This window comes from Aspergillus udagawae (genome assembly GCF_001078395.1).
Source record: "Aspergillus udagawae IFM 46973 DNA, scaffold_4, whole genome shotgun sequence".
In the NCBI taxonomy this organism is placed as follows: Eukaryota; Fungi; Ascomycota; class Eurotiomycetes; order Eurotiales; family Aspergillaceae; genus Aspergillus; species Aspergillus udagawae.
Genome location: NW_025091267.1, coordinates 2,974,467 through 2,998,638, shown reverse-complemented (window position 1 = coordinate 2,998,638; position 24,172 = coordinate 2,974,467). Strand labels below are relative to the sequence as shown.

The following is a 24,172-nucleotide window of genomic DNA, read 5'->3' as shown; positions in this document are numbered from 1 at the left end:
AACCCATAGGAACAATTCCACACTAAGCGCCTTTTTCCGATCCGTCTCCGATTTATATCGGTATCAGTCACCCCCCTATCTGTCACGGGCACTGATCTCATCTATCCCGTTTCCGTTTTCTTTGTATAAGAAAAATTGAATGAAAATACACATGTCAAGCAAGAGAGTTCCAAAGCTCCCTATCAGCCACGACAGAGTAACAAGCACATATCGGCCGTAGAGCGCAGCGGCTTCTCCGGGGCGACAGTGGTGAGAGTGGTGAGAGTGGCGAGAGTGTCGCTTGCAGACCGGGGAATAAGCCAGGATAGACAGTACGTAGGTCAGGTTGCCGATACATGCGAAGAGGAAAAATAGCAGTGAAACCCCTTCCGTAGATTTGCGCCGGTAGTTGAGAAGAATCTGGGGCAGGCGTGAGCCAAGGTACAGGGCGGCGCAGAGATAGCCAAACACCTGACCTAGGGTGTCGAAAGTAAGGGAGGATGAATCGCCGTCATCTCCAGGCGATCCTGATTCTTCGTTCTTGGAAGAGCTAGGGCTGACATACCAGCCCAGCACTCCAGCAGCGCAGACAAGTGAAACGGCAGTGACGTTAAAAAGGACAGTCTGAAGAGTGGAAATGCGTCGAGCAGACAAAGATTTCTTGGAAGGCGGTTCGATGAAGGGTGTTACAGGTGACAGATGTGTCGCGTCGATGTTCGGATGGATAATCTCTCGAAAGGATGTTGCAGAGTGTCGCCGATGGCCCGAATGCGACGGTAATGGCGGCATTTGTGAAGTTGTTGCTTCTGAGCCCGCCTGACCAGACTGATAGCGAGGCTCCTGGGCTTGGACGTGATGCGAGTGGCCGTTAGACTTTGGAGGAAGTAGAGAGGTACGCTCGGTTGCCTTTCTACTCGGCGAAGGCTCATCTTCAGTGATGATCTCTGCGGGAGAAGCGGGACTAGACAGTTCATCCCGCAGCGTGAATCCCCGGTAGTAGAAGCATTGGCCCAAAAGAACAATGTCTGCGAGGGTGTAGTAGACGGCGAGGATGGTCATTGTAGGTAGCACGCCCTGAAGGACGGCACCAAGAATGTTGAAAACATCCCCTGCTAGCCAGACCACGAGAAAGAGTAGAGAAAGACCATCAGCAGAGCCACGACGGAAATTCTCAATGATCTGCGGTGAGAAAACCACAACCCAGCAGGCAATGGAAATAGACCTATATGCGCCAGTCAGTAATCACTGTAAGGATACCTCCCGCACCAGTCCTCCCGTCTTGTTACAATGGGAAGCGAAGAGCTTAGAATCATACCCGCAAATACCACTTAGAGCATCTAGATCTAGATTGCCAGCCTGGGAGGGAAACATGTCCAAAGAGGACGAAGCCGACGAACTGGACCAGAATCCAGTTCAGTCAGACGACTCAAGAACTGCTTATTAAAGACAAGGAAATGCTTTCAGCACGCCGAATTCGAATAATATTTGGGAATGAAGGCGTCAGTGACGTTCGAAGACTCTGCTCTGGATCAGTCACGTGCTAATATCCGGGGAAATTCCGACCCATACTATGTTCTTTAGACCAGATGTCGGACTTCACTCGTGTAGAAGGCTTGCTTTCCAATAATAAATTTATAAATTCGTCTTCACCTGCGTCTAGAAACCTTACGCTCTCTATTCTTTCTGTCAATTTGCAAGCAGAAGTTTAATACCAGCTCGCACACTGGACACCATCACATCATGTGACATCAAGATTAGTCATTATGCAGCGATTAACTCGTTACATCATATCCACGGCTCAACCACAATAAAGCTATCCAGTCCCCATGGAAGTGAATCTCTGCGTATTTCACTGAACCATTCGGATAGCACAACAGGTCAATCACTTACAATCGCTTCGATCTGCGTAGCTTCCCTCGACCAACAATGCGTCTTCAATGACGAAACCCTCGATCCGTATACCTTTGACTGGTCCGCTGCCTCCACCAATCATTGTACCGCCATCTGCCAGCACACTTTCAGGAGCGATCAATGCCGTCTTATCATTTTTCACAGCTCCTCCATCCCCGTACCTTCGCGGAGTGGATGTTGGCCGACATTCGCAGGCCGTTCTTTTGACTGGTGCTGGTATTTCGGTAGCGTCGGGACTATCCGACTATCGAGGAGAAAACGGCACCTACGTCACGAACAAATCCTACAGACCTATATATTTTCACGAATTTGTTTCACGGCACGAGTCTCGCAAAAGATACTGGGCTCGAAGCTTTGTTGGGTGGCCTGGATTGTTGAAAGCTCAGCCCAACTCGACGCACCGGGCCATCCGGGACCTCGGCGCCAAGGGCTTCATCAGTTCCGTTGTGACGCAGAATGTTGACTCATTCCACTCATTTGCACATCCCGAGCTACCGACCGTCGAGCTTCATGGCCACCTGAGGTCTGTCGTCTGCACTAGCTGTCGAAACCAATTCTCACGCGCTGAGTTTCAGAAGTCACTCGAGAGGCTCAACCCCGCCTGGGCGGAGTTTCTTGCCCGGATGGTCGACGCAGGAGCGTTCGACACCAACAATCCGGAAGAACAGAGACGGAAGGGGTTTAAGCTAAATCCAGATGGTGACGTGGACCTGGCTGAGGCTTCATACTCCACATTTAGGTACCCATCTTGTCCTACTTGCTTGGAGAACCCTCCAAGACTGAAGGACGGCACACAGGCCAGGGTAGAAGTGGAAAAGGATGGGGCATGGCTCCCTTCATCTACAGCTGGCATTCTGAAACCTGCGGTCGTCATGTTTGGTGAAAATATTGACCCTGGAGTGAAATCCGCTGCTGAAGAGGCCATCGATGATGCAGGGAGACTACTGATTCTAGGAAGCAGTCTTGCTACGTATTCAGCATGGCGATTAGTTGAGAAAGCCCACAGGAGAGGGATGGCTATAGCCATAATCAATCTGGGAGGCGTCAGGAATGAATCGGTCCTATTTGGGACGAGTAGCGATGTCTCATCCTCGCATGTCCGTTGCAGCTTTCCGTCCGAGGCGATTCTTCCTCCTGTGGTGTCGCTGCTTCCCAATTTCAATTACGGATGAACGTATAGAGCCGGGAACTGTATGCCATGTACCCTGGATATATTCAGAACAAGTTCATATTTGCATAGAATTACAGATAATTAACACTTAGGGCCATCTATGTACCCAAGAAACAGTTCCTTGTTAAGAAGCACAACGGAACCTGGGCCTTCCTAGAACACCTTCGAATGCCACAAATAAAATATGTACTTAAATAGTGAAAATCTCTCAGATTCGATTACATAGAAGGAAGATTGGTCAGGTACAAGTGCTGGAGACGTTATTGATAGTGCCGCCCAGGTGGATAAGCAACCGCCCGCGATTTGCCATCCCAAGATAGGCCGCGCGGGGCTGGTTCAAACGAATTGCGATCAGATCACCTCCGAGCATGGACTATCGGACCCCATCCAGAACCGCAAGGGATTCTCGTTCAGAGTACAACAACCCTTCTTCTTTTTCTGAAATCGTATCTACCCTTGTGTCTCCAAAATCCTTTCTTTTCAGTAACCAACGCCCAAAAGCCTCGACCCAACAGACGTCCGTCACAAACAGAGGTACCATTTCTTCTCAGACGATGGATAAGGCGCAGCAGCCCAGCTCTTTCCAACAGCTGGAAAAGGTGTGTGAGGTTTCTATGACCGCATTAATCATTGGGAAAGGGAGGCCAGTACTAATTGTGCTTCGTCTCTAGCTGGGTGAAGGTACATATGCTACCGTACGTTCGATCCTCCTTCCGCTTCCCCGCCTGCGGATCTCATTCAATTCTCCCAGCGATATTGATCTCTATCTTTACAGGTTTTTAAAGGACGCAACCGCCAGACCGGCGAGCTGGTGGCCTTGAAGGAGATTCACCTTGATTCGGAGGAAGGAACACCATCGACAGCCATTCGAGAGATCTCGTTGATGAAGGAACTGAAGCATGAGAGTATTGTTTCACTTTATGATGTGATTCATACGGAGAACAAGCTCATGCTTGTGTTCGAGTATATGGATAAGGACCTGAAGAAGTACATGGATACGCGAGGCGACCGAGGTCAGTTGGACCACGCCACGATCAAGTCATTCATGCACCAGCTCCTCAAGGGCATCGCCTTTTGTCATGAGAACCGGGTTCTCCATCGAGACCTCAAGCCTCAGAATCTCCTCATTAATAAGAAGGGTCAGCTCAAGCTGGGCGACTTCGGCCTGGCCCGTGCTTTCGGCATTCCTGTTAACACCTTCTCCAACGAAGTGGTGACGCTGTGGTATCGTGCTCCGGACGTGCTGCTGGGCAGCAGAACGTATAACACAAGCATTGATATCTGGTCCGCCGGATGTATCATGGCAGAATTGTACACCGGCCGTCCTCTGTTCCCCGGGACGACCAACGAGGACCAACTGCAGAAGATCTTCCGTCTGATGGGCACACCTTCGGAGCGTTCGTGGCCCGGTATCTCTCAGCTACCGGAGTACAAACCGAATTTCCACGTATATGCGACACAAGATCTGGGGCTTATTCTGCCTCAGATTGACCCCCTCGGGCTCGATCTGCTGAATCGGATGCTTCAATTACGGCCGGAGATGCGCATTAGTGCAGCGGACGCGCTGCAGCATCCTTGGTTCCATGACCTACCTCAATTACAGGCTCAGTTGCAGCAGCAGCAGCAGCAACAACAGCAACAGCAACAAATGGCTGGAGGTTACGGAGGGATGGTCCCACCACAGCAGGCATACTAAATTTGTCAGGGAACCCCCCGATCAAATCGTCTCCTCTTACCACATTTTGCTCCTGCTGAATTCATATCTCCAAATGGGGCACAATGAGATGATGGTTATAGGTTTAAAATGCGGGAGCGTGGCGTTATACCCGAAGAAGGACATCAGTGCTGATATTGGCAGCTTTTGACGTTTTGATATGCACGTTTGGCTTTTGCAAGAGACAAAGGCAGCCGACCTGTAGGGCATTGTGAATAGCGTTTTGTGTTTTATTTAAAGCTTTACCATTTTTCAAGTACTGTACTAAGTGGTATCTTTGAAGCGCAAGTAAAGATACGCTTATTTTTGCTCCGAGTTGTAATCTGATACGTAGACGCCGCAAGGTGCAAGGTGAAGAAAGAGCGCTATGACCGGACAGTTAGGTAGTTTTTGATAGCTTCGAAGTTTCGCCAACTCCTTGCATGATTAAGGGAGTCCGGTTATTCTATCCACAGTCAAATAGAAAACTCGATCAGTCAGACATCGTTGTCCACAAGTTCAGCTGGGTGGGCCACAATTAGGTACAATAGAAAGGTGTGGCGTCGGCTCGATTCACCTTAACATAAAAGATTGACTGATCCACTCCAGAGATAGATACTATAGAGTACATATTAGGTGCTGATCGTCAATTCTCACCTTTATTCTAAGATGATGAATGGATGTGCACAGCCTTCTTCCTCCATCTTCGCTGAAAGAAGCTTGTGAGGCTTGACATGCATAAGACAGGGGTGGATTTCTTTTTTCCTGTGTCTTTCGCCCTGCGTCCCCTGTTTTATTCCCATGGAAGCAGCCTCTATTCATAGTTACTTACTCCTGATGATGGAGGATCAATTCCTTGTGTTGATTCTATGAACGACTTTTTAGTTGGCCAGAGTTTGAATAATGAATCATCCAGTTCGTATTTCCTGTCCATTAGAATAACACTACTAGATCTAATACGAGAGGGGTACAGAGAACAGACTCGGGGATCAACATCCCCGCAAATTTCCCCTGCTCCACCGGACCACATGGAAGAAGAATGAGAAAAGCAGCATAAGCTTAGCAACCGAATCTCTGACTTGGGATTGGTCGACTCAAGAAAATCTAGAAGACCGACTCGTTTCATGCTTTGCTCCGGCTCCGTTGACGACGCAGTCCTTCTGCTCTTATTGGTAGCCCTCGAAATTCATTATTAGGTATCGAACATGGTTTGTCTTCCTTCGACAAGTGCATGTGAGCAGACTAAAACCCCTGCCGAGCAGTGGCTATGTTATCCACATGGGCCGAATCCTGAATCCTGAAGGGACATGTCTAATATTGATTCGATAAACTCTAAAATAGAGTCTTGATATCACACACATTTATGGACTAGGTTTCCCAATGAGTCGATTCGCCTCCAGCGCCCAAGTGTGCCACAGACTCTGGTGAGACCTTGGATCGTACCTATTACTGTATACCCTTCCATCTTTTCTTCCTTTATTTCATTCCTTTTGGTTATTTTCCATTCCTTGCATAAGTCTGTGACGAAGATCTTTGGATAGTGGCCGGTCTGATCAGCATGTTCTTGGCGTCATGTCGCTCTCTCAGCGAGAATTGTTCGCCATATCAACGACAGAACGCATATGCTCTGCGATCTCTCTCGCTGGAACAAGTATCATAATCATCTCTTTCCTCGCATCGAGCTCCTTTCGCAAGCCGATCAATCGTCTCGTATTTTATGCGTCATGGGGAAATATCATGGCAAATGTAGCCACGATGATCTCTCAGTCGGGCATCGCCTACGGGACACGCGGCTGCCTTTGCCAGTTCCAGGCATTTCTGATTCAATGGTCAGTAGCTCGGCCAGATCCCCGGTGTCTGGTGCTCATAGCTCATATACTGATGGTTGATGTACGCATGACGCAGGTTCATGCCCGCTGATGCGTTGTGGACTCTTGCCATGGCATGCAATGTCTACTTGACCTTCTTTTACAAATATAACTCAGAACAGCTGCGACAACTGGAGTGGAAATACGTGCTATTCTGCTATGGCCTCCCCTTCCTCCCGGCATTCGTTTATTTCTTCATAGAAACCGAGGCTCGAGGAAAGGTCTACGGCTCAGCCATAGTAAGTGCAACGTTGTCGTAGGGGAATCAGTGCTGTACAGAGTCTCTAACTCGTTGTCGCTTAACAGCTCTGGTGCTGGGTCTCGCTCCCCTGGGATTTTCTTCGCATTGCGGTCTTCTATGGTCCAGTCTGGTTCGTCATTTCTTTGACATTTGCCATTTATCTGCGTGCTGGCAAAGTGATTTTCGAAAAACGACGGCAACTCGAGGAGGCCGGGTGTTCGGATTCTTGCGGCGAAATTGACAGTCCTATGGAGCCCGCTTTTTCCAAAAAGACAGAGATACATGTCACCAGCGAGATCACACATTCTGGAAGTGAATCCAACCGATTGACAATCACGAGTGCCAGCCATATACCGCATCGATACCTCAACCCGTACTCGCCGTACTCTGTAACCATTGAAGGTGGCAGTGCCTCTGGCAACGACGAGAATGTGCCAATGCGGACTTTGAGAAGCAGCCAGCATGACCCATACGCTCAGCGTCGCGCGACGGCGAGAGACGTGAACTCGGCCGCTTGGGCTTATACCAAATATGCGATGCTTTTCTTCATCGCACTGCTTGTCACATGGGTCAGTTCAGCATCATCAACGATGGTGTGAGTAACAGTCCTGACTAATATTGATATTTGGAATAGGTACCCTCCACGATCAACAGATTGTACGCGTTGATCTGTCCGGACAACTTCAACTTCGGCTTGAATTATACGTCCAGTTTCGTCCTTCCGCTGCAAGGGTTTTGGAATAGTATCATCTACATATCGATCTCCTGGCCTGCATTCAAAGAGGCTTTTGCGAAAATCAAATTGCGACATTCAGTAAAGAGAGGTCCATCCCAACACATCAGCACTGGGCATGGGGCTGTCGGAAGCCTCCATTCTCATGGGAACGACAGCACTCGGGCATTGACGGGTTAATATGTTTTGAAATAGTAATGGTTCCCAGGATAGTTTCTGTAGTTTGATATTTCCTTTTTTTTTTATTTAATACCATAATTCAATGCCTGGTCCTGTCTGCGAACAGGGAAATCCATATCGGGCTGGGCGGGACGATGCATGGATATGTACATAAATGTCACGTGTTTATCAAGTACCCCTTCCTCGTCGATTCAATGTCCCACACCCCTCATTCAACATCGCTAGCCGGGCCAACCTGTCTGCAAGATTACAACAAGAAGAAATTGCCTTGAAGCAAAAATGGCAGAAGATACTCAATCTACCAATGCCAATCAACTACGACAGGCAATCTCGCCCTCCCCGCCTCCTCCGGCTCCTGTCCCTCTCACACCAGGCCCACGCGCGTCGCGTCTACAGCAAGTCTTCGGCCAGGCCCTCGCACGAACGTTGCGCGCAAATTCATACGCAAATTTTTCGGGGTGCTTTCCGACGCCTGCGAAACATGTCCCTGCTAGTTTGGAGTCAGTATGGAGACAACTCAACGCGAAGCTCGAGGAGAGCGCGAAGGCGGAGTTTGACGATATCATACGTGAACGTGACGCAGTAAGGCATCTGAATGAGCTCGATCGGCTGGTCGGGGAGGCAAGGCATAGGAGGGACAATGGTCAAGGCGAAAGTCGTGTAGCGTATGTTTTCGTGATGCTGATTTATGGGTTGTTCTTGGGCTACTCGTCTGCTAACCACTTGATACTGGATATAGTCCGCATACGTTAACTCCGGACGAACTATATCGCGCGCATCTGACACCTTACCTGCAAGAAGCCCAATCATCCCTGAACGCGAGAATTCAGGCAACCGAAGCTCAGAACGCAGAGCTAGCCCAGCATATACAAGGCCAAAGAGCGGAGATCGAAAGGCTACTGTCGGGTCTCGAGTCTATTGTTGCTGACGTAGAAGGTGCTGCGGCTGCAGCCTCGCATTTCAGCAAGGAGAATGACATTCGCCAGGAGGCATTCAAGATGGACGAAGAAGTCAAGGCCAGGCCAGAGATATGAACAGATGTCCAGGTGACTGTACACTTTGTGCAAGTGACAAAAGTTTACTTCTCTGATTCATGAATGGGTGCTTGTGATTGGTTACGACAACAAAGCCTCCATATCCACGGGAGCCAACAGACCGTCCTCCACCACGTCCTGAGCAACAGCTGTCAGCTCTTTAGGGGCGGCCGCCTTGAGCTGTTCCAGTTTATCCTTCTGGCCTCCCAGAGCGGCTGCGATCGCCTCTTTGCATGTCCCATCTCTTGTTTCCTCCATAGCTCCGTCTCTTCTTGCTAGTGCTGCAGCGCCTCGATAATACGTTTGAGCGTTTTGCAGTAGTGTCGAGGAGTTTTGTTCCGCCACGGCGTACTCCCATGGAGCCAGTCCGAGCCTCCACCTATGCATCTCTACATCTCCCCTGGCCAAATGAATCTTCGGCAGGTTGTTTGCGTCAGGGAGTTTCGAAGCTTTGGTCAATGCGTCCAGTGCAGTTGATAAAGATTGCCATCTCAAGTCCAATGATCTCGCAAGAGCCTCAGCGTCATGGAAAGGCGGGAGGTCAGTGAGTGCAGTGTTGAAAGATGTAAGCGCATCAGCTTTACTGCACAGACCGTCGGGATCGGTAGAGATGTCCAAATCTGGTCCAAAGGCACGCATGATTTCTCTGTGATATGTCTCCACCTCGATCCTTCCGCTGCGATAAACCAGCTCGTTCAAGGCGCATATAAACTTGGCTCGAGCCAAAGACGCCTCATATCGTCTTTCTGACCCCTCGAGATACACTGGAATCTTCTGTAGGAGATCAGAAGAGTACTCTTCAACCCAAGCAAGTCCCACTCCAGGATTAAACGTCAGCAGGTTGCTGAGTGTAGTGAGGGTATCCAATTGCGCCACGGCCGTATCAACGAGAGTATTTTTGGTCACCGGCTCAATAACTGCCGCCCATTGCTCGTGCGGTTCTGAAGGATCTGATTCGCCTGCACTATCCATAATCTCTTGAGCCTGCTTCATTTCCTCCTCAGGTGGACCCATATACCCTGATTCCATCTGCTTCAATTGCTCTTGCATTTCGGTGTACCGCATCTCTTGCAGCACGAGACAACGTTGGAAAAGTTCTATGGCCTCTTGAAGAAGCTTGATTGCTTCCGAGAGCTGTTCGTCGGATGGGTGTTTTGTGTCGGTACCTGCTTCTGCAAGACTCGTGAGCACTTGCGCGGTGTTGAAGAGTGCATCTGCGTTGTCCTGTTCCAGATTGAGGGCCTCTCTGTGCGATCGTAACGCTATCTGCAAGGCATCCAGCAATGGAGCTGGTAATTGGGCAGCTAATTTAGGGTGCTGGGTGATTTCATATTGGAGACGTGCTCTAAGAGCTGTCAGAACAGAACATAGGTTCTCCCGTTGGGCATATTGACGGCAGAGACGTAGCTGCTCAGCAGAAGGTTCGGACATACTTATTATAGGCCAGGTCGAACGCCTGAGGATGTTTCTGCAAGCCTTCGTCATAAATTGCGATTGCCCGCATGAAAAAGCGCAAGGATTTGGCAGCATCGCCAGCACGCCATTTCTCTCCGCCCTCTTCCTGTTCGACTCCGGCTGGACAAAATCAGAAGAATTAGGGTTATATTCCACAGTATGAATGGACTAGACTGTACTCGGCGGACGACACGATTACATACCCGCTAGAAATTCATCAGCAGTCTCTGGTGCCTGTCGGATATCAGCAGTTGCATAGTTGTGGTGCGTATGGTGAAGAATATAACTACCCTCTGCGCCGCTTTCTTCTTTGATTTGGATTCCTTCAAGAAAGCCTTGGGTTTCGGCATTCCGGTGGATCATGCAGGGACGATGTAAGTAAGTTCGACAATGAATGCGCCGCTTTTCGTTGGTAGATAACCAGGCGTGATTTATTTATTAGCAAGGTTTTTCCTGAGCTAGGTTGCTGGGTCAGATGTGTATGACGTTCTATGTTTTTTTCCCACATTTGAACGGAGGGGGTCAAGATTCACGGGTACTGCCGTTATTATGACGGACCGCCTATGATACCGCTTGGCACTTTGACAGAAAGTGTCTCGACGATTATAATCAGAAACTGGTACTTGCTCGGAACTTTCATCTCAATTCAAGAGGTGCGCTACAATCGTTGCATATCCCGCCATGTTGTCTCACTGCTGGATATACTAAATGGAGCAGACGCGAATTGCCAGGTCGCATTGCGACACTAAAGGCAAATTGCAATGCAGGGTTACTGTAATCATACATTTCTATCGAGCTTGCTTCATTATCGACTCTGGCAAGTACAGACCATATGGAATATAGGTATTTACATGTGGATATCTCATCCACTGGCTTAAAGCGATACCCGAAGGGGGAAAGAAGTAATGTAGAGATGCCTTTCATCATGATATCATGGCTGTAGGAGTCTATATATAATAGTAATAGATTCAACCTCTTACGACATACTTCTCTATTAAATTCTGATGCGACATCACGGATAAAAATTAATACACTCGATTATTGGAAATCTCAACGGGTCATCTCGCGTGGCTATCAATTGGATGTGGCACGTGGAGAAGAACCTTGGAGTTAAACTACCTAATTAACGAATGGCCTCGCCCTGGGCAATTCTTATGCCGTCACCATTACAACGATGGCTAGAGCACAATCATCCGGTGTTGGATATCTTTTCCTTCGTCATGATCAGCTCAGAGCCATTCACTGAGTCTGATGATTTTCCAGGCAAAACAACCTCCTACAGATGGGATGAGATTCAGGTAGAGATGCGAGACTTCGAAACAGGTGATCGCGTCTTGCGCTCAACAGTGGAAAAAGGAGCGCAAAAAATCAGATATCAGATAAAAATCCGTTGGAATTTGTAGTCTGCAGCGTATGGGCTGATTTTCTATTGAATGGTGCAGAATTCAGTCTTCCATCAGGGGATGCGCCTTGACCTCATGCTCGATGTGATGCCTCCATTTCCAAATCGCGTCGATTTTTGAGTTTCTTTTTGGGAAGGTTTTGCAGCGCATTGATCTGCATCTGACTTCTGAAAAATCATATGCAGAAAGCTAATGCCGACCTTGGTAGAGATCTTATACCTCCGAAAGTGCCTTAGTGCTGTAGTTTCACTCTAGACTAAGTTGACTTCTCTCTGCGCCCCTTTGACCCACCCGGCACATCCACTTTACTCATCCCCGGCTCTCCTGAGTTCTGACTTTTGAGTCCTTTTGACCTGCATGTCCTACGGAGTAGCTTTCTCATCGCCATTTCTCTGCTCCCTGGTTTAATATAATAATAACCAGCCAGAGTATCTCATCTGCATACGAACTCCCCGAGATCATCGTCATCCCTCAATAACCCACTGTATCAAGGTCTCCGCCTCGTTCAGATCTGTTGTCACTGAGCAGCGCGCAGGATACCTGAGTGCTTAGATCATTATAAGGTATGAGATCCTTACCACTACTATCTTGTTCAATCAATTAAGCCCTCCGTACCGGAGTCTTGTCGTCCCTTTATGCGCTATCAATGATGATAATCAGTTATATATTTTTCCTTCCCCCCCCCTCTCTCTCTCTTATCACGACAAGTCTCATCTATTTCGTCCGTTTCCAGTTTACATTGACTGACTCGTACGGCATTCAAAAAAAATAGCGCGATCTTGCTAAGCCTTTCTCTTTTCGACCGAGAAGTGCAATACACTAGTACCCTACTCCCTTAATCAATCAACCTGCAGTTCAAACCACCAAGAACTATACCATCAGGATGGCCAGACAAACCTCATTGGACTCGGAGCGACCTATCATGGCCAAATCTGTAAGTTCATTTACGTTTTTCTATTTCTCCATGTTGTATTACCTCGTGACAATCGTCTAACCTGGCGCAGAATCGTACGTCCAAGAGATTTTCGACCGTGAGCGGTAGCCCATCACTTGCACCATCGGAACAGACTATCGGAAGCCTACCTAGTGGTGATCCCAGACTGGCTGAATTCAACCACCTGCGCGATGGGCTCGAGCGTCTAGAGAACAAGCCCCTTCTAAAGCAACGCTTCGTCCCTACACCAGAGAAAAGCGACAACCTTAGCAAGCTGGCCCTTGGTGCAAAGGTTGAACGCGCGCTGGGGCGAAGAATGACTGGTCAAGATGCCGTCATGCGGAAGCCCGTTCTGGATGAGAAGGTTGCTGCTTCGGAGACCACAGCAGCCTGAGCTCTTCACCCGAAAGCCATGGCTTTCCCTTTCCATCCCCCCTCCGATCGTTTGTATCCGAAGGTTGCTTTCGATATGTCTGCCCTGTACGCTTGGGCCGTCTGTCCCTTTTTCCATGACGGAATCTGTAAACGAGTGTGATACCTGTTCTCTACCATATCATGTCCATCATACCCCCTTCTTTTCCGAGTCAGTTGTTTGATGCGTTCTCTGGTGTTTGTGATTCTTGATTCCTTGTTAAGATTTCTGCTGATTCGTCGCCTCCTGCTTTTTTCTCCTAACCTTTTCTCTTCTCGCTTGTATATCCATGTCATGGTTGATGAGCGCCTATCTTTGAGACTGTCAATAGAAATATCTGAATGGCACTGTAATTATTCTCGTCCGCTTTGTTTGTTCTTCAATGGACCTTTCGCTGTGCGCACAACACTGAATTGTCATTGAGCGAATGAGCTCATATATAAGATAAAGTTATAAGCGCCTATATAGCCTAAAGCGTCTGTGAGGCTCATTTGATACTAAATACTATCATGTCTCTGTGAGCACTAACGTATAATCATCAGGGCTGACGGAGGCGGAGCGCACATTGGGAAGGCGGTGAAGTCAGAAGTGAAACAGACTCCGGCACTTTTCCCTTTGACTTTGAAGAGGGCGAATTTGCACTCCCCCAACTAAGCTGGACAAGACAAGCAAAAAAGCAACTTCTTCCATCCCGGGGCATCATCATCCTCACCATCCACCCACAACTCATTCTTATTTAGCTTCTCTCCGCAAGAATTTCTTAAATCTCTTTCTTCTTGAAACCTCTATCAGCAGACTCCTGATTCTCTTCTCCGTTCTTCCTTCCATTGAGCTTTCAATCTATTTACCTTTCGAAATTCTTTATCGCTTTTCCCAATTGAACGTCTAATCCCCAACTTGATTGGAAATCGCACAGATTCTTCTCCGTTCCGCTTCATTTTGACCACCACGTACGATCACCTACAGTATCCGTCGCAGTACTCTTTTCTCCTTCTTCTTTGACTTGCATCTGAGCTACTGCATTATTTTCTTTGCATCTAGCATTGTGGGTATCCATCACAATCCCTAGCCTTTCGCCAAATTCTTGTCCACGAAACACATCATTTAGCTGCTTGTTACTAACCTGCAATTCCATAATTAACAGACGAGCCACAAAGAGGAAAAGTTATCTCATTTTAGATTCCTTCCTCTTTCTTCACTTATTGTCGCCTTCGTCGCATAGAAGCTTGCTGCCATTGTCCATATACTTTTGGCCTCCCAAGACCTTTTCTTCAACTTGTCTCCCACTGCAGAACCTCACACAATGTCCGACACGACCCAGCCTCCTATGAACGGCAACTACCCCGCGCAACATGCGTATCCTGCCTCCTACAATCACGCCCATACTGCTGTGACCAGTGTGTCCAACTTTCAGCCAGCGCAGTCATCTACCCCCACCAATGCCCCTCCTAACGACCAGAAGAATGGAATTTCCAAGGATGAGGTTGGGTGGTACTTCGTTGAGCAGTACTATACCAACATGAGCCGTAGCCCAGAGAAGCTGCACCTCTTCTACTCCCGGCGGTCGCAGCTCGTCTTTGGTACCGAGGCAGAGTCGGTTCCTGTCGCAGTCGGCCAGAAGGTGAGTTCGATGCGCCTCGGATTAGTTGCGCCCTAAGAACATTGCTAACTTGACTACCCATTCGCTCAGGCAATCAACGAGAAATTCAAGCAGCTTGACTTCCAGGACTGTAAAGTTCGTGTCTTGAACGTTGATTCTCAGGCTTCATTCGACAACATCCTGATTTCCGTCATTGGTGAAATTTCCAACAAATCCGAACCGTCCCGGAAGTTTGTGCAGACTTTCGTGCTCGCCGAGCAGCCCAACGGCTACTATGTTCTCAATGATATCTTCCGGTATTTGGTCGATGAGGAGGAGGAGATTGTAAATGAGGAGGTCGCTCCGGTTGAAGCCCCCGCCGCTCCCGCGGCCCCGGCTGAGGAGCAGGTAGCGGAAGCTGCTGAGGAACCTGCCGCTGCTGAGGCTGCACCTGAAGTGACCGAAGCCCAGGTTACTGACGAAGCTGCTGCCGCTCAGGTGGACGAGAAACTTGAGCAGGCCCAGGAGAACGGCGAACCAGCCCAGATCAACGGAGCTACTGCGGAAGAGCCGGAGGCACCGCAAGAAGCTCCTGCCCCGGTCGAGCCTGAAGCTGCGGCGCCGGAAAGTCCCGCCACTCCCCAGCCTACCCCAGCTGAGCCTGTGAAGAAGGAGGCTCCTGTGCCGGAAAAGGAGACCGCTGCCCCAGCAAAGGCTGTTCCCAAGACCTGGGCCACCATTGCATCCAAATCTGGGGCTTCAGCTCCTGTTGTCCCTGCTATTCCCGTTGCCCCGCCTAAGTCTACTCCTGCTCCTGCCGCGTCTCAGCCTTCCCCTGCTCCTGCCCCGTCTCAGCCTGCTCCTACTGCTGCTTCTGCTCCTGCAGCTGCCGCCGCCGCTGAAAGCACTACCGAGCAACCGACTTCTACTGATGGTGCTGGCTGGCAGACTGCTGGTCACGATCATAAGAAAACCCAATCTCGTGCCGCCGAAGAGCAGAACGTCCTTGCGTACATCAAGAATGTCAATGAGAAGGTCGATGCCAGCTTGCTCAAGCAAACTCTCTCTCGTTTCGGAAAGCTCAAGTACTTTGATGTGAGCCGCCAGAAGGTATGTAGACCATTGAACTTTCAACAATCAAAAGCGGACTCAAACTGACTTGGATGTTTTCTTTTCGCAAAGAACTGCGCCTTCGTTGAGTTTGCGGAGCCTGCCGGTTACGCAGCTGCCGTTGCTGCAAACCCTCACCAAATCGGATCCGAACAAATATTTGTTGAAGAACGTCGTCCCCGCGGTAACACTTATGGCGGCAATGCTAACTACGGTGCTGGCCGTGGTGGCGCTGGTCGTGGCCGCGGTGACCGTGCTGGCAACCAGGGCCGTGGTGGCTTCCAGCGCGACGGACGTGGCGGCTTTGCTCCCCGTGGCCGTGGAGGAAACGTGAACGGCAAGCCCCGCAACCAGCCTCAGGCTGCTTAATGGGGTCTGTCGAAGATTCTCTTTTTACGTTCCACGATTCTTAACCCCTTCTCCTGGTCCAAAGCAGCATATCAGGTTGAGGTGCTACGATGATTCCAGGGCATGTATTACTCACATCTACTCATAATGACATCCATGTGTTATGTGGCCCCCTTCTATCACACTGCATATTAGCGGTTGGAAAAGTTCTTATGTCATTTCCTCACTGGCAACTCCCTTTTCCCCCGTTTCTTTGGTCATTTGATATATGACTTCTATTTCCTATCATTGTACTCTCATGACCTATTTCACCTCTTCTCTTTGCCTTTTCTAGCATAGCGAGATCGAAGGCCAACTCTGTTCTGATTGTTCACTATTTATGTTTCCTTTTGCTAGTCCGAGTGTCCTTTTTTTCCAGATGCGTGTTTTGTTGACCACATCATCTCGAATTGATGAATTGTAAATGGATGATTTATGGCTGTCTCCATCGTTTGATGTGATTATCCTTTTATTGGGGCTGCAACAGGTGGCGAGCCGGTTCACCAGTGAGGAATGGCCTTGGACCAGAAAAACTACATAGCTTACAAGTCGAGAGCAGGCCAGGTGTGCTCTCGCTACGAGCAGCATTGGCCGGGTGTGCAATAATAATAATAATGGATATTTCACCATTGTTGAGCCGATGCCTAAGGTACAGACCTGACCAGATTCAAGACGATCACTCATTTAGATGATGATCTTCTTCCTTGTGGTCCAGGCTGGACATATCAGATAGGTCCACAGAAAGAGTGCTTCAGAGTAGCCAGGTTACCTGTTTTGTCAGGTTGATCTGACAGGTCAGGTGAAAATGCAACTTGCCCGGGTAAACCTCCAGATAGTCCAAGAAACGGAGCAGAATCTGTGAAAGTTCTTCAGCGGCAAGCTCTGTTATTCAAGGGACAATAATGGCCATGACAGTCCTATTATTTTTATTGTTATTAAGAACTTGGTATGTAGAGGATAAGCTGTTTGAGGACCTGGAGAAGCGGTATACAAATGCAGCCTTGTGATTGGTTCCGCGAGCGACTAGACAGTGGAGCGGAACGTTCTAGATTACTAGCCTGAGGCAGTCAGGCAAGGCAGAAATAGAATCGCTGAGATATGGTCAGCGGACGAAATGCGAAGATCAAAGCAAGAGAAAGCCAAGATTGAGCTGAAAGGGGAACCAGATGAAGCTTCTAGATCCCCAGATACATTTAGCAGCCTGATAGATAGGGGCTAAGAGCATCTCCAGCTCGTCAGAAGGCGCTGGAACCTTGATGGAAGCTCGACCAGTGGAACAGCGGAGAGCATGGAAGTTGCTGGATTGCCGTAGAAACACCACATCGAAATTTTGTCTCCCTCAGCCCAGAGAACATTAAGTCGGCCGTTCCCCCTTCAGCTATTTTTCTTCTCTCCTCAGTCATATCTTGTTCTCATCTTCAAAAAGCCTCACTCCCAAACCTATTTCCTTTCTCCCCTTTGACTCCTTCGCTTCATCTCTCTGCGAACGTTTGCTTACCCCTCTACCTACCGCTCTTTCACGAATCCACCCATCTACCTCTATGTAAGTCCCCGTTGGTTGCCCCTCTGTCAAATTGGACAGTTTCTGCCCCCATCTGCCTCGGATAAATAGAAGTTGAGAATCTCGGGCGGCCTAGCTAACACAGCGTCAAACATCAGAATCTATATTTCTCATATCTCGCTCTCCCTCCGCCATCATGTCTTCCGAAACCTTTGAATTCCAGGCTGAGATCTCTCAGCTTCTCTCGCTGATCATCAACACTGTCTACTCCAACAAGGAGATTTTCCTGCGAGAACTTATCTCGAACGCCTCCGATGCCCTTGACAAGATCCGCTACCAGTCCTTGTCGGATCCTACTAAGCTCGACTCGGGCAAGGACCTCCGCATCGACATTATCCCCGACAAGGAGAACAAGACCCTCACCATTCGTGATACCGGTATTGGTATGACTAAGGCTGTAAGTTCTCTCCGGCAGTTTCAACTGCAGATTCGTGCTTGCAGTAATCAGATTGACTAACCCCCCGCTTGTAGGATTTGATCAACAACCTCGGTACCATTGCCCGTTCTGGCACCAAGCAGTTCATGGAGGCTCTCTCCGCCGGTGCTGATATCTCCATGATTGGTCAGTTCGGTGTTGGTTTCTACTCTGCTTATCTTGTTGCCGACCGCGTTACCGTTGTCTCCAAGAACAATGATGATGAGCAGTACATCTGGGAGTCTGCCGCTGGTGGCACCTTCACTCTCACCCAGGATACCGAGGGTGAGCAGCTCGGCCGTGGTACCAAGATCATTCTGCACTTGAAGGATGAGCAGACCGACTACTTGAACGAGAGCCGTATCAAGGAGGTTGTTCGCAAGCACTCCGAGTTCATCTCCTACCCTATCTACCTCCACGTCCTGAAGGAGACCGAGAAGGAGGTCCCTGACGAGGAGGCTGAGGAGACCAAGGAGGAAGAGGGTGAAGAGAAGAAGGCCAAGATCGAGGAGGTCGACGAGGAGGAGGAAAAGAAGGAGAAGAAGACCAAGACTATCAAGGAGAGCAAGATCGAGGAGGAGGAGCTCAACAAGACCAAGCCCATCTGGACTCGCAACCCTGCCGATATCACCCAGGAGGAGTATGCTGCCTTCTACAAGTCCCTCTCCAACGACTGGGAAGATCACCTCGCAGTCAAGCACTTCTCGGTCGAGGGTCAGCTTGAATTCCGTGCTATCCTTTACGTTCCCAAGCGTGCTCCTTTCGACCTTTTTGAGACTAAGAAGACCAAGAACAACATCAAGCTCTACGTCCGTCGTGTCTTCATCACTGACGACGCCACTGACCTCATCCCCGAGTGGCTGGGCTTCGTCAAGGGTGTTGTCGACTCTGAGGATCTGCCTCTCAACCTGTCTCGTGAGACTCTCCAGCAGAACAAGATCATGAAGGTCATCAAGAAGAACATTGTCAAGAAGACTCTTGAGCTCTTCAACGAGATCGCTGAGGATCGTGAGCAGTTCGACAAGTTCTACGCTGCTTTCAGCAAGAACATCAAGCTCGGTATCCACGAAGATGCTCAGAACCGCCCGACTCTTGCCAAGCTGCTCCGCTACCAGTCTACTAAGTCTGGTGACGAGGTCACCTCCCTCGCCGACTACGTCACCCGCATGCCTGAGCACCAGAAGCAGATCTACTACATCACTGGCGAGTCTATCAAGGCTGTTGCCAAGTCTCCCTTCCTTGACAGCCTCAAGCAGAAGAACTTTGAGGTCCTGTTCCTTGTTGACCCCATTGATGAATACGCTTTCACTCAGCTGAAGGAGTTCGATGGCAAGAAGCTGGTGGACATCACCAAGGACTTCGAGCTCGAGGAGACCGAGGAAGAGAAGGCTGAGCGCGAGAAGGAGGAGAAGGAGTACGAGAACCTGGCCAAGAGCCTCAAGAACATCCTTGGCGATAAGGTTGAGAAGGTCGTCGTGTCCCACAAGCTCGTCGGCTCTCCTTGCGCTATCCGCACTGGCCAGTTCGGTTGGTCCGCCAACATGGAGCGTATCATGAAGGCTCAGGCTCTGCGTGACACCTCCATGAGCTCTTACATGTCCTCCAAGAAGACCTTCGAGATCTCTCCCAAGTCCTCCATCATCAAGGAGCTGAAGAAGAAGGTTGAGGCCGACGGTGAGAACGACCGCACTGTCAAGTCCATCACCCAGCTGCTCTTCGAGACCTCCCTCCTTGTTTCCGGCTTCACCATCGAGGAGCCTGCCAGCTTCGCTGAGCGTATTCACAAGCTCGTGTCTCTTGGTCTGAACATTGATGAGGAGGCCGAGACCGCCGAGGAGAAGGCTACCGAGGAGGCCGCTCCTGCCGAGGCCACCACTGGCGAGAGCGCCATGGAGGAGGTTGACTAGACGGTTGCTCTCTAATGTAATATTTTACGACCTTTTTCAAACCTGTTCCAGCGGTATTTGCATCAGGACTAATCACTGAACGATATTGCTTTCTTCGGTTGATGGGAACGGCAGGAGATGGTATATCCTGAATGATGATGTGATTCACAGCAAATGGCGTTCTTGAGCGTTTTTCTTTTTACCCAAGTTACTTCGACTTTGAATTTTGTTCTTAATGTTTCTTCTTGTGAAGATCATGAGAGCGTTTTCAGTCAGGTAGACCAATAGTTCATCGGAATAAAAGCTTTATTCTCGTTCACTTGCATTCATAATCAATTCTGTAGATCAGGACTCCGTCTCGCCAGTCCACGCAAACAGAAGTTCTTGAATTTGACTTCTTTCAAAGAATGGCATGGCATGGCATGGTATTTCCCTAGGCTCTCTACAAACTACCAGCCAGCATCAAGGGTAGCATACATGTAGGCTGCCTATAAGAACAGGACATCCCGATAGTACATACTTCTTCCGGGAGTAGATGAGAGGATACGTAGCATCACAAATTAAAGTGGATATGAATCAAAGACCGGCAGGGTGAAATGTGTTCGTAGAACCGATGACCTGAAACGCCCTAGACACCTCGAAACACCGAGATTTGCTTCCCATACATCCATGTATATGTGTATTGAACAGAGATGCCAAGGATGAATAAGAGATTGGTTGATCAAGGCCAGCAACCATCAACAAAGGACACGAGAAGAGGATCTGATGTCAAATTATGAAAAAGGACAAGTTAAAGTGGGACAGTTTGGTTCGATCGTCTTTCGCAGCGTTATTGTCGGTCAGCTCGTTTCGACGTCATGAAGTACTGGATGTCCTTTCCAGCTTTAATTGCAGGTGCTGCAACAGTCAAGGCGCCATTCAGACAGACTGCGTGATGATAAACCCCAGGCTTTCGCAAGCCAGAGGGCAAGCCCTCCCACTACACCGAGGCTACCAACGATCTGGACAATCGCCCACCCTCGTTGTTTGAGGTCGTCGGACCACCACACAATACCCAAGGGATCATGCGGACTGATATTGGTAATTCGATATTCCGTCTTTTTCCCGTCTTGAGTGCGGACGAACAGGCGACCGCCTGCATTCTCCGTAGGACGGCGAAGTCCACAAAACCCGGGCGTTTTTGTAATCGGCACCAGCGAACCATCCACAACACACTCCCCGAGCCTTTCGGTGAGCCAGACGGCCCTTTCTCCTCTGGCCAAGGCCGCATAACTTTCTCGTTCATTTTGAAGGCTTCGCTGCAAGTCCGAGGCCCACTTGGCCAACTGTACGCGGGCCATCTTTTCCTCATGTTGTGTATAATCCGATATTCGGGCCATGGTATAGCTGGGGAAGCGTCCACTAGGCGGAGACGTGATACCATCAAGATAACTAGTGGAGAGGACTGAGGAGGTAGATCTGGATACAGTACTCTGGCCGTCAAAACAGTTCGTGTTGTGCCGTGAAACTTCCCATTGCTGTCCTTGGTAATGTTGTCTCTGAACAAGCTTCTTAGCAGCAGAATGTCGGATCCAAGCCATGTTGTCGAGATCGAACAATTTTTGTACAAGTAGCGAAAGCTCGGAGGGTGCCAGAGGCTGGACATAGTCTGGGCTCATCAATGTGCTAGCGTCCATGATGTCTTCATCATCTACTTTCGCGGATGAGACAGCGAATGGCGAGTGACTCGAGGGTCCATCTGCCGCGGCGGAAGTTGCATCCCCAAAATGGAAGGGTTTTATGGATGCCATCTGGGCTTTCGTGTGAAAAGACGATTTAAGAGTGGCAATTTGGTCGGGAGTCAGTAGATCTGACTTAGATATAAGGGGAATAACATTTGTCCAGTCACAGAGCTTCCGGATGCACTCAATATCCGCCGCAAGTGTATCTGAAAGGTCAGCACGATCGTATCAATGGAAGTAATTTGTTGCAGACCACTTACTCTCTGAGATCAGGTAGAGAACAGCGTCTACTTGTGCTCCGCCGTTGCCAGCGAGGAGATTTTCAAAATCGGTGTTAGAGGAATTCACGGCCGTCGTGGCCCGCAGGAGCTGTTGCTGTATGTGACGAACAATAGCATCAGTTTGTCCTACTCCACTCAAGCCGTTGGCCGCAGTATCGACGAAGCATAGATTCCGTTCTAAAACAATATCGCCACTACTCTTTCTCCTCCGCAGAACGCGAGAATCCTCCAGATCTGACCACCACGGAGGGTAGGGTTTGGTGCTAGCGTAGATTTCCGAGATTACCGCTGCTGCAGTTGGGGCCTGCGCGCGAGCTGACAGGTTTGAAGGAGATAGCGAGGGGAAGGGGTCAACATGCACGATATCTTCACAAGCTTGTACTATAGATTTGATGAGAGAGGTTTTCCCGGACCCTACTCGTACGTCAGATATAACTCAGCTAATACTTCGGATCTCAATATTCCAGATGCGAGCGAGTTCCACTTACCGCAAGCGCCAGCTATGAGCACTTTGAAGCGGCCCATAGTCTTTCCTCGATCTGTGAATGGTCTCCGACTAGGCATCCTAATGCTAGGCATGATTAACTGAGATGTACTGTCGAATCCAGCCGAATTCGGCGCTTCGCGAGCATCATTGCCCTCATCCTCGGAGCCCACCGCGTGGCTGCTGAGATCGTCTGTGATAGAAATGTCGTCAAGGTGCTTCATAGATTGATTAGAGACAGATTTCGGGCTGCTGGGAAGAGACGAAGGTTCGTCGGGGTTGAGCGGGGTTAGTGGACGGGATGAAGCACGATCTGACGGTGGCTGCAAAGAGACCTCTGTTCGAAGGGGGTCGAACTGCCTGATGGTGGATCTACGACGGCCGAGTGGTGGCGCATCCACGCCATTCTCATCCTCATTACCGTTTTCATTGATGTCGAGACTGATATCGGGCCGTAGATCCGCTACAGCAGAGCCAAAAGAGAGCCTATCGCCAATGGATCGATCGAATATGTTCTGAGACGAGGATCTGGTGGCCTCTTGAACAGAGTCCTCAAGGCTCTGGACTCCGTACATACACTCTTTCGAAACATCCGAATCTTCCAGCGAGAGCTCTTCCGAGTGCTGTGTATGACTGCGGGCTAGGAAAAAGGTCGCAGGGGCGGTACTGCGGGCATCGGTCCACGGCTGCTCGATGGAAGGCTTGCGGGATCGAGGCATGGAAACCTCAGGTACAGGTGGTCTCATGATTAGTGAAGAGTTGGTGAGTATACTGGCAAAAAGGCTCGGTCCCCTTCAAGGGGAAGATGGAACATGGTATGGGGGCTTTGCTGCTACTGGGGGAGGTGGAGGCTGCAAAGAGATGAGCTCATTTGCTTGGTGATGGATTGTTGTAATCCTTAGGTACGTAGAGAGGTACCTTAGATAAGTAATACCTAAGGAAGGAAGCGGTAAGGACGGAGGTATGCAGCTGTCTGGCTGTCCGAATACCTTCCCTGGCGCGGACGAGGTTGATGACCATTGTGGCATGTCATGTCATGTCATGTCATGTCATGTTATCATCTCAGCCCAACAGTTACCCCGCAATTTGGCTGGAGTATCTTTGTAAGCACTTTACTCCATAGCCACGTGACCTCTCGATCGTACGTGTGGCAGCAATGTACATTAGTTTCCTCATACTCTGCAGAAATGATAGCTTCAAGTTGGAAGACTTTCAAGTATTACTTATTTAGCAACGGATCACAGAAACAGTGATCAAGTGAGCAGTCGTTGAGTCACTGACCAGAGATGCCGTACTTTTTTACTCTGTAATTCAGGATCTGAAGATTGATAAGAGGCACGTAACCCAAAGGAAACCATCTCTGCTACCTCGCGCTACGGGGATGTACATTGGGATGTGAAACCTTCATAATATTCTTAGCATTGGGATCTTGCATGGTGATCAGCTACACCGTCGTAGTTAGCGGGTCTGAGTCGATCACCCAGAGTTACTCTACGCAGTAGCAGCTTTTTTCTTACAGAATTCAGCCCACTGAAGAGAGTGAGCTGTACGCCTACTTAGACAGATAGTACGTACATAGTTAGGTATTTGTCTAGAAGCGTATTTGGACTGGATTGGATCGGATACGCGATGTCATCACCTGAGTATTGAACTAAATTGATCGTTTCACCTCAAACGCCTCAGAGGACCAATCGGACTTTGGGTATCTGATTTTCAAGAGAGTCAGAAGCGACC

At 49.3% G+C, this 24,172-nt stretch overlaps 10 protein-coding genes across 10 annotated transcripts; 7 read left to right on the top strand and 3 right to left on the bottom strand.

Moving 5' to 3' along the window:
• Positions 1–75: 75 nt before the first annotated feature.
• Aud_006410 (PQ-loop repeat-containing protein) lies at positions 76–1,350 on the bottom strand (the record flags this gene model as incomplete). The annotated part of the gene is made up of 2 exons (XM_043291311.1): positions 76–1,201; positions 1,295–1,350. The coding sequence occupies 2 exons, from the start codon at positions 1,348–1,350 to the stop codon at positions 76–78; spliced, it is 1,182 nt and encodes a 393-aa protein (XP_043147246.1).
• Positions 1,351–1,916: 566 nt separating this feature from the next.
• Aud_006409 (putative SIR2 family histone deacetylase) lies at positions 1,917–3,062 on the top strand (the record flags this gene model as incomplete). Its single annotated transcript, XM_043291310.1, has 1 exon — positions 1,917–3,062. One exon carries the CDS (start codon positions 1,917–1,919, stop codon positions 3,060–3,062), a length of 1,146 nt encoding a protein of 381 aa, XP_043147245.1.
• Positions 3,063–3,615: 553 nt separating this feature from the next.
• On the top strand, positions 3,616–4,757 carry Aud_006408 (cyclin-dependent serine/threonine-protein kinase phoA; the record flags this gene model as incomplete). Its single annotated transcript, XM_043291309.1, has 3 exons — positions 3,616–3,660; positions 3,733–3,756; positions 3,837–4,757. The coding sequence occupies 3 exons, from the start codon at positions 3,616–3,618 to the stop codon at positions 4,755–4,757; spliced, it is 990 nt and encodes a 329-aa protein (XP_043147244.1).
• Positions 4,758–6,326: 1,569 nt separating this feature from the next.
• Aud_006407 (putative cAMP receptor-like protein) lies at positions 6,327–7,776 on the top strand (the record flags this gene model as incomplete). Its single annotated transcript, XM_043291308.1, has 4 exons — positions 6,327–6,583; positions 6,660–6,861; positions 6,929–7,432; positions 7,498–7,776. 4 exons carry the CDS (start codon positions 6,327–6,329, stop codon positions 7,774–7,776), a joined length of 1,242 nt encoding a protein of 413 aa, XP_043147243.1.
• A 279-nt stretch (positions 7,777–8,055) lies between these two features.
• On the top strand, positions 8,056–8,810 carry Aud_006406 (PMF1/NNF1 family protein; the record flags this gene model as incomplete). The annotated part of the gene is made up of 2 exons (XM_043291307.1): positions 8,056–8,441; positions 8,516–8,810. 2 exons carry the CDS (start codon positions 8,056–8,058, stop codon positions 8,808–8,810), a joined length of 681 nt encoding a protein of 226 aa, XP_043147242.1.
• An 81-nt stretch (positions 8,811–8,891) lies between these two features.
• Positions 8,892–10,615, bottom strand: Aud_006405 (uncharacterized protein; the record flags this gene model as incomplete). Its single annotated transcript, XM_043291306.1, has 4 exons — positions 8,892–10,155; positions 10,244–10,385; positions 10,469–10,499; positions 10,556–10,615. The coding sequence occupies 4 exons, from the start codon at positions 10,613–10,615 to the stop codon at positions 8,892–8,894; spliced, it is 1,497 nt and encodes a 498-aa protein (XP_043147241.1).
• Positions 10,616–12,551: 1,936 nt separating this feature from the next.
• On the top strand, positions 12,552–12,996 carry Aud_006404 (uncharacterized protein; the record flags this gene model as incomplete). The annotated part of the gene is made up of 2 exons (XM_043291305.1): positions 12,552–12,602; positions 12,673–12,996. The coding sequence occupies 2 exons, from the start codon at positions 12,552–12,554 to the stop codon at positions 12,994–12,996; spliced, it is 375 nt and encodes a 124-aa protein (XP_043147240.1).
• Positions 12,997–14,317: 1,321 nt separating this feature from the next.
• Aud_006403 (NTF2 and RRM domain protein) lies at positions 14,318–16,072 on the top strand (the record flags this gene model as incomplete). Its single annotated transcript, XM_043291304.1, has 3 exons — positions 14,318–14,635; positions 14,705–15,703; positions 15,776–16,072. 3 exons carry the CDS (start codon positions 14,318–14,320, stop codon positions 16,070–16,072), a joined length of 1,614 nt encoding a protein of 537 aa, XP_043147239.1.
• Positions 16,073–17,787: 1,715 nt separating this feature from the next.
• Positions 17,788–19,973, top strand: hsp90 (chaperone Hsp90; the record flags this gene model as incomplete). The annotated part of the gene is made up of 2 exons (XM_043291303.1): positions 17,788–18,048; positions 18,123–19,973. 2 exons carry the CDS (start codon positions 17,788–17,790, stop codon positions 19,971–19,973), a joined length of 2,112 nt encoding a protein of 703 aa, XP_043147238.1.
• An 863-nt stretch (positions 19,974–20,836) lies between these two features.
• Aud_006401 (uncharacterized protein) lies at positions 20,837–23,184 on the bottom strand (the record flags this gene model as incomplete). The annotated part of the gene is made up of 3 exons (XM_043291302.1): positions 20,837–21,879; positions 21,934–22,368; positions 22,443–23,184. The coding sequence occupies 3 exons, from the start codon at positions 23,182–23,184 to the stop codon at positions 20,837–20,839; spliced, it is 2,220 nt and encodes a 739-aa protein (XP_043147237.1).
• Between the last annotated feature and the right edge of the window lie 988 nt (positions 23,185–24,172).